The 8271-nt window shown below is 52.4% G+C and overlaps 1 protein-coding gene across 1 annotated transcript; it reads right to left on the bottom strand.

Moving 5' to 3' along the window:
• Positions 1-438: 438 nt before the first annotated feature.
• Positions 439-5259, bottom strand: Mlf2 (myeloid leukemia factor 2). Its single transcript, XM_021190524.1, has 9 exons — positions 5061-5259; positions 4478-4555; positions 4120-4246; positions 3834-3869; positions 2545-2598; positions 2123-2251; positions 1798-1957; positions 1128-1337; positions 439-952 (listed from the first exon to the last, which is right to left on the bottom strand). The coding sequence occupies exons 2-8, from the start codon at positions 4525-4527 to the stop codon at positions 1150-1152; spliced, it is 744 nt and encodes a 247-aa protein (XP_021046183.1). The 5' UTR covers positions 4528-4555; positions 5061-5259; the 3' UTR covers positions 439-952; positions 1128-1149.
• Positions 5260-8271: the final 3012 nt, after the last annotated feature.

Below are 8271 nucleotides of genomic sequence, written 5' to 3'. Positions count from 1 at the left end.
ATCCCTGCTGAGGGGCAACAGCTCTGTCATTACAGAGGAACCGGTGTGCTCTGAATGAGAATGGCCCCCACAGGCTCATGCTTGGTTCCCAGTTGTGGTGGACTTTTTAGGAAGGACTAAGGTGTGTCACCGGGTTTGAGGTTCTAAAAAGCCGAGCCATTTCGAGTCTCTGCATCCTGCTTGTGGAGCAGATATAGGCCGACTGCTCTAGCGTTATGCCTGCCTGTCTGCTGCTGTTCACCGCCCTGATTGCCATACCCTCTGCAACAAGCAGTACCCCCATTAAATGCTTTCTCTTATATGCTGCCTTTGTTATGGCATTTCATCACAGCAAAAGAAACCCTAACTAAGACAGCTGGGCCACATGTGGAGCTGAGACAGAAGGTAGGATGCGGCAGGGTTGAACTGAAGCAAAAGGCGAAAAGTACAGCCAGAATCTTCACTTTTTTCCATTCTCCTTTATTCCATAAACACCTAGTTACAAGTTGCACAAATCATTAATTTTTATAAAGGCAGAGAAGGGTAAAGGGAAGTGTTAGTGTGATGGGTGGGGAGGGACAAAGAATTGGAACTAGTCCACTTTCTCCACAGCCCTCATAGGACCATGGCATCTGCAGTGGGGCTCTGAGGAAGAGGTGGGCAACGGTCAGGGGAGCTGAGGGATGGAGATCCCTAAACCCAGAGCTTTCCCCTAAACCCTTCAATGCGTGGCAGGGGCTCGGGAAGATGAGGCGGCTTGGAGATGGAGCAGCAACATGAGAACTCAAGTTAGTGGATACAGGATGGGTGGGACACGTGTGAGGGGTGAAGATGGAAACAGAGGTTAAGAGGGGCAGAAGGCTCTCCCTGAGACCCAGGGAGAGGCGGGGCCAGCTTGCCTGTTAATTTAACATTAAATTGGGATGGAGGTTGGAAAGGACAGTCATTTCAAGGATGGCTTCTCAGCCTGCACCTGGAGGGAGGAAGGATGAGCCTGTCAGAGAAAGTCACAGAAGCCTGGGTCGGAGGCATCTTCTAGCCACTCAGAAGGAGCAAGTCTCCTGTCCCACCACAGCTAAACTACACTGGTCTGCCACCCAGCCTCCTCTGGCCTGTCATATTTCCACTCTTCCCTCTCAGGCACTTACATGAGCTGACAGCCTGGGGCCTTCACCAGTCATAGCGACGGGACTGTCGGGAGGGGGAGTCCTCAGGTCCCTGGATCGCCAGGCGGGGAGGCCCCTCAGCCCTTCGCCCCCCACCCACAGATGCCTCATGCCGTCGAAATTCCAGAGGACGTTGCTGTCTGTATCGGGATGTCTCCCTTCTCCATTCATCATCAAATGCTGCTGCCTCACCTAAAGACAACAGAGAGCAGACATGGAAGGCCGTGAGCCACAGCTTCTGAGATCAGAACCAGGGCAAAGGTTGAGATCATGCATGGGAGAATGGGGGTTGGGAGCCATTTTGGCTTCAACACAGTTCCTGGATGCCACTGGCAAGCCTGAGGCACAACTACTAAAGTTACCACCATGGGAAGTTAATATGGCATTCATCTGAGAAAGACAAAGTTGAGGTGGAAAAGAAAAGCCACTGATCCCGATATAGGAGACTACAACCATCAGCACCTGACGTCAGTCAAGCTCTGCCCCCTCCCTGGCAACACCTGACTCAGCCCTGAGGCTGGCAACAGAGCTTAAGCAGAGGGCTCACCCACAGCTCTGCCTGAGACGCCTGTGGGATGCAGAGAAAGCTCCGCTCTAGTCTACAGCAGCTGGTTCAGGGGCTGCTGCCTGGAAGGCAAGCAAGCTCGCTCACTTTCATCCAGGTTGATGTAGTCCTGCCGCTCTTCCTGGTCCCCTGTGCGGTGGTTTCGGGAGCGCTGGAGGATGTGAGCCCTATCCCGAATGTGATGCCCAATGGACATCTGTTCTAGACCACTGTCTGAGTCCCGGACAGTCCTCCGTGTCTCTCGGATCTGGGACAAGGTGAACAGGCACATTCAATTCTCCCCACAAAGCCCTGGCTACATCTCCCCAGTATGAATATACCACCCACAACCCATTCCTGAAAACAGATGTCCCTGGTTCCTGTGGGTGCCAATCAATCTACCTCCTCTGAGATAGAGGGGTTCCTTACTCACCCCGCCTGGGGCAGAGCGCATCTCCGACGTCTCCTGGTAAACTTTGGGCGCGCCGTCCCCAGTGTTGGAGTAGGAGATGACAGTGGAGGAGGAGAAGGTCTGGCAATTGCCCCCAGCAGCCATGTGCTCCTGAGGAAGGACTGAATGAGGAGGGCCTACTTTGCAGAAGGGAGCTCCCTTCAGCTGTTCGCTCTTGCTACATCTTTCTCAAAATACGTGAGAATGGGAAACACACCACAAACGCCCCGATTCCTCAGGCCCAACACTAACATACATAATCACTCACGGGTATAAGAACAAACATAGGGCCCTGGTGCTCTGACTCAACTTAGTCCCACCCAGCCTCTAGCACACCCTAAACCCCCAGCCACGTCGGCTGCTACCAAGGACAAGGCAGGGGAAGACTATAGGGCAAGACATACCATGTTCCCAATCATGTCGTTCATCATCCCAAACATGTCCATGAAGCCGCCGGACTGAGGAAAGGTAAGAGTCAGGAAGACTAGTTTTGGGCCCGCCACTCACCTGAGGACAGCCCCCTTCCCTTCTTACATCTCCTGAGCACTCAAGCTCCTCCCCATTAGCTGCTGGCTGCCTTCTCCGGCTCTGTGGCCACTCTAATGCGTCTCCTGCCTGCCGTCCCAATTTTTTTTTTTTTTTTTTTGGTTTTCTGATACAGGGTTTCTCTGTATAGCCCTGGCTGTCCTGGAACTCACTTTGTAGACCAGGCTGGCCTTGAACTCAGAAATCCGCCTGCCTCTGCCTCCCAAATGCTGGGATTAAAAGGCGTGCGCCACCACACCCAGCCCTGCCGTCCCAATCTTTAAGGAAGTGACTCAAAGGCAATGAATGAAAACCCCTGAGTATGCTAAGTGTTGATGGTGCTTCCCTAATCCCGCACTGGGAGGCAGAAGCAAGCAGAGCTGAGTTTGAGGCCAGCCTGGTCTACAGAATGAGTTCCAGGACAGTCAGGGCTGTTATAGAGAAACTTTGTCTCAAAAAAACCCCAAATTCAAAACAACAACAACAACAACAAACCCCTCTGACTATTTAGAGCTGTAAAAGAACCCCTAACTTTCCCCCTCAGAAGAACTGCTAGAGCCAGGCGTGGTGACACACGCCTTTAATCCCGGCACTGGGGGGGGGGGGGGCAGAGGCAGGCTGATTTCTGAGTTCAAGGCCAGCCTGGTCTACAAAGTGAGTTCCAGGACAGCCAGGGCTACACAGAGAAACCCTGTCTCGAAAAAGCGAGGGAAAAAAAAAAATCAAGAAGAACCGCTATACAATTTTACTTTCCCCGTGGTTAAGAACTTCCAGGTGTCAGTAGTATATGAGCATTCTATTATCTTTCTGTGTTATGAGTGTTTTGCCTGCATGCACAACTGTTCACTACATTCATGCAATGCATGGTGGAGAACAGAAGATGGCATCAGATGCCCTGAGACTAGATACAGACAGTTGTGAGCTGCCATGTGGGTGCTGGGAATCAAACCCTGGTTGTCTGGAAGAACAGTCAGGGGCCCTTAACTCGGGAGGCATCTCTCCAGTCCTAGCTCCTTAATTTATATTTAATGGGCTCTGAACCATGTCAACTATCCAGAGATTTTTAAGACCATCAAAGTGGCGCATTTGGAAATAACATGTAAGGTGGGTGTGTGTGTGTGTGAGCGCGCACTCAGGAGAGACACAGGAAGAGAAGGCAAGGACTTACCATTCCCAACATCCCGAAGGGAGAGACAGCCCCAGCCTAGGAGATGAGAAACAGAAGGTAGAACTAAGTCCTACCACCGTACTGTACCAAAGTAGGCCAGTGCCTCCAGATTTCCTCACTTCCTTGTCTCCACAGGAGTCACAAAGCCCCTTTCCCAGACTCCTGACCCCACTCCCCTGCCTCCCACGCAGGTCATGTCCCTTTAAAGCTGGTTGTAGGGCAAGAACTGCAGCATACTTAACTAATCACCCCGGGTCTCTCAGTATGGGTATGTTCCAACTGTTACCTGCATCCTGCGGCTGGCAGGCCTGGTTGCTGGCATGTTACCATCTGTGATGCTCAGGAAGGGGCTATATCCAAAGCCGCCTGACAACATGCGGCTCATGTGCTGACGGTGAATTGCGAAGGGGTCCCTGCGGAGTGAGCATACACTACAGTTGGCAAATCAAACCCCAGCGTTCTTCACCTCCCCGAAATTAAGTCAGGGTACACAGTGGCACGGATGCCGGCTTCCCTCTGAGAGCGGCATCTGAGTATCCAGCTAATTCTAACTGGTTCCAGCCACGGGAACCCAGGGGTCCGTCTGAACTGCTCAGACCTGAATCCGAATGGGCTGAGTGCACGAGGGGGGAGGGAATTCTCACATCAGGAACATGGGATCCTCAGGCTCCACGTCCCTCATGAAGCGGAACATCCTGATCTCAGCTCCAGGGGGCTCCACACTGTGAAGATACCGAGGCTGAGTTTCCTGCAGGCGTCCAGGCTTATGCACACCAGCTCAGTGTGGCTACTCTTAAGGCTGTCTCTTGCACACACTATCACTGACCCCTCCAAACTCCGGGGAGACCCTTCAGCAGGTGAGCCATAGAACCTTCGAGACCTGAGAGTCAGCGGCTCCCCAAGCCGGTCACGGAATTTTTCCCAAGCCTCTTAGTGGTGCCCCTCCACCCCCGCCCGCCATCCTCTTCCCCGAGCCACGGTCAGCTCCTCCTCCGACGCCAGCCTCGATGAGAATCTCCAACGGCGGACCGCCATCCCATTAGTGACCCCCAACTACTCCGACTTCTGCTGGCACCGGCCGCTACCAGGCCTCCCCGGGCAGGGAGGCCTCACTGCCCACCGAGCCGGGCCGCCGCTGTCCCAGCCCGTGCCTCCCGCCGTGCGAGCCGGGGAGGGAGGTCCACTCCCGGGCTCGCATCCCTGCGGGCCGCGCCGCCCTGGCCTCACCGGTCCCCGACTCCAGCTCAGCGGCCCATCCGGCCGGCCTCTCCTCGGGGCGCTGCAGGAGCAGGGTCGCGGCCCGGGACGCAGGGATTGGTCCGCGCGGCAGCTTCTCGCCTCCCGCACCGCCTCCTGCCTTCGGCTGCCACCTCCGTACCCCCGCCCTCGGCCCGAGCAGCAGAACCTCGGTCAGGCCCGAACGGAAGTGACGTCACGGCGGACGGCCCTGGGGGCGGGCCGCGCGAGCTCCGCCCACCTGCATGGGAGGGGGGCGGTGCGCGCGCCGCGGAGCCCCGGAGGGCGGGTCCTCTGGGGCCGGTGGGAGGTGTCATTAAGCTGGCTCCGGGATCTGGGGACAGGAAGAGGCTCCTGCAAAGGTGGGGGAGGGCGGAGCGGGATCGGGAGGGACCGGCTGAGCGCAACGTGGGGGCAGGGTGCGCCGCACCTTTTTTGCGGGGGGGGGAGGAGGCGGGCTGTCTGGGGGCGACCGGTGGGGCGGATCCCTGCGGGGACCTTTAAACACACTGCAGGAGGGGCGCTTAACCAGGGGAGCGCGTGGGCCTGTCCCTCTGGAGAGACGCTCCGGCGGGCGGGGTCCTCCGAGTGACGCAGAGGAGGAGGTGACAATTTAGCTCAGGTCTCGTTCAGCCTTGGAAAAGGCCAACCGGGGAAGGGAATCCAGGTTGGAAGTTTGGCCGCCAGAGGGCGCTCCCGGGCCGGGCTGGATCGGTGTTGCCTTAGGCTTCTGGACCACTCCAGGACTTGTCTGTGAAGGGTTGGCCTGGGCAAAGGCGTTAGTTCTGACGTCTGTTTGCTTTTTGTTGTCGTTTTTTGGTTTTGGTTTTAGTGCTCAGGATCCAACTCTACCACTAAGCTACAGTCCAGTCCCTTTTCTTTAGGTCGTAGGTCTTTAAAACTTTCTTTGTTCTGAGCAGGTAGATAGGTCAAGGGACTAAAGTTTAGAAGAATAAAGGGGTGGAGAGTTAAATTAAGCAGAATCACCCAGGGGTGGAGCTAAAAAGTAAGCCCAAGAGACTGGTATTTTGACACACTAATTGTCTTGCACAAAATCCGGCTGAGCTGGAGAGAAAAGCCCTCCCCTTTGGGTCAGAGGATTTGAACTGTATTGGGTAGACTTTGACCCACAGAGATTCAAACTCAAAACTGTCCCAAGTTCTTTACATTGGCTGTCAGCCACATTGGTACCGTGTGGAACCTGATCTGAAGAGAAAGGTTCATTCTTCCCAACTCCCTGAGGGAAAGGGGTCAGTGGTTACTCAGGAAAAGATTGGGAGCAGAGATTCCCAGCTTCTTTTGATTCGATCATTGCTAGTGGGAAAAAATAGTGCTAACAGAAGAAACAGTGATATAGCTAACATAAGCTGACAGATTGGCAAAGTGAAGCCAAAAAGAAAGACAGAAAATGTTTTTCACTGATATTTGATATATAAGACCTTCTTTAAATGTCTCTTGATATCCCACTCGACAATTTATTGTCCTTTCTTCTTGCTCTAAAGAAAAGCACTTTGACATTCCATCTAGAGTACCTCAGGGCTGCAGAGCCAGCTCAGTGGCTCGGCATGCCTGCTGGCTGGTGGGGCACTAGGAGGGAGGCAGACACAGGATGATCTCTGTGAGTTGGACGCTGACCTGGGATACATAGCTTGTCTAAAAGAAAAACAAAAGCATAAAATTAAAAACAAAACAACAATCACAAAAAACAAAAACAAAAAACCTTGCTGCTATTCCAGAAAAACCCAGTAAGGCTGCGGAGTTGCCGCTCCAGCAGATCTAACACCCTCTGCAGAAATGAAGGGTATGCACACACCTGACATACTGACACACATCTACACACAAAATAAATCTGAAAAGGGAACTTGCTACCTTACAGAGGACCTTGTTCCAGGACCCACTTTGTGACTTGCAATCATCAATCAGTAAAACCCCGGTTCCAGGCTATTCAATGCCCTCTTTGGGCCTCTATAGGGATTGTATACACATTGTACACACCTATAGGCAAAATACATAGAAAATAAAAATAAATCTGGTTATTTAAAAGGGTTACTTTGGATAGTGGTGGCCTTTAACCCCAGCACTCAGGAGGCAGAAGGCAGAGGCAGGTGGATCTCTGTGAGTTTGAGGCCAGCCTGGTCTGGGAGGGGCTGGGAGATGGGGAGAAAGCAATTGAGCTCCAACAAACCAGGACAGCCAAGACTATATAGAAAAACCCTAGGCTGGGAAGATGGCTCAGCAATTAAGAGCACTGACTGTTCTTCCAGAGGTCCCGAGTTCAATTCCCAGCAACAACATGGTGGCTCACAACCATCTGTAATGGGATCAAATGCACTCTTCCAGTGTGTGTCTGAAGACAGCTACAATGTATTCCTATAAACAAAAATAAGTAATATTTTAAAAGGAAAAGAAAAGAAAACTCCTGTCTTGAAAAAAAACAAAAGAATGTTACTTTAACAAGTATTCTGTCATCTACACTTAAAGATATCCTACACAAATGTTCTTTTTTTCTTGTCTCTTTTGAAAGCAAGTCTCCCACCCTCATCCCACCCTCTCACTATGTAGCTCTGGGACTAAAGGTATATTCTCCCTACCTGGCCATCAAAGCAAATTCTACATTGCTTGGCCAATCAACAGCTATTTAATGAGCTCCTGCCCTGTGCTGAGTCTAAACAGACAGATAAGGCTAAGACAGCCCCTGCCACCTTGATACGTGGTCTTTTAGTCTCCATGCCTATGAGTTGTGTTTTTTTTTTGTTTTGTTTTTTTAACACAGGTTTTTGCTATATAGCCCAGGCTGGACCACTTGAACTAATGGTAACTCTGCCTTAGCTTCGTGGCTACAAGGACTCCAGTTGGGTGCCGCTGTGGCAAGCTATATCTCCAGGTTTCTTTTTCTGTCTGTTATTTGCTGTCCTGTCTCCTTCCTTTAAGTGTCTGGAGTCCTTTCTCTTCCTTCTCTCAGACTGTAAGGATGTCGCCATGTTGTTGGATATACATCTGTAATCCCAGAGATACATAGCAAGTCTCTATGTGAGATGATGTCAGAAAAGATAGATAGCAGACAGAAAACCTTAAGAAGCTCATACCAGCCGGGCCTGGTGGTGCACTCCTTTAATCCCAGCACTCGGGAGGCAGAGGCAGGCGGATTTCTGAGTTCGAGGCCAGCCTGGTCTACAGAGTGAGTTCCAGGACAGCCAAGGCT

This window comes from Mus pahari, chromosome 2 (genome assembly GCF_900095145.1).
Source record: "Mus pahari chromosome 2, PAHARI_EIJ_v1.1, whole genome shotgun sequence".
Taxonomy (NCBI): Eukaryota; Metazoa; Chordata; class Mammalia; order Rodentia; family Muridae; genus Mus; species Mus pahari.
The sequence above is the reverse complement of the archived record's forward strand: the minus strand, read 5'-3'. Positions and strand labels throughout refer to the sequence as shown.

Excerpts from the sequence above, each read along its gene's own strand:
- Mlf2 (XM_021190524.1), bottom strand. The coding sequence starts at position 4,527 with ATGTTCCGCTTCATGAGGGACGTGGAGCCTGAGGATCCCATGTTCCTG. Across the intron at positions 4,247-4,477 it reads GAGGATCCCATGTTCCTGAT|GGACCCCTTCGCAATTCACC; the intron begins GTGAGAATTCCC and ends CTCACTCCGCAG. Across the intron at positions 2,252-2,544 it reads ACGACATGATTGGGAACATG|GAGCACATGGCTGCTGGGGG; the intron begins GTATGTCTTGCC and ends GTCCTTCCTCAG.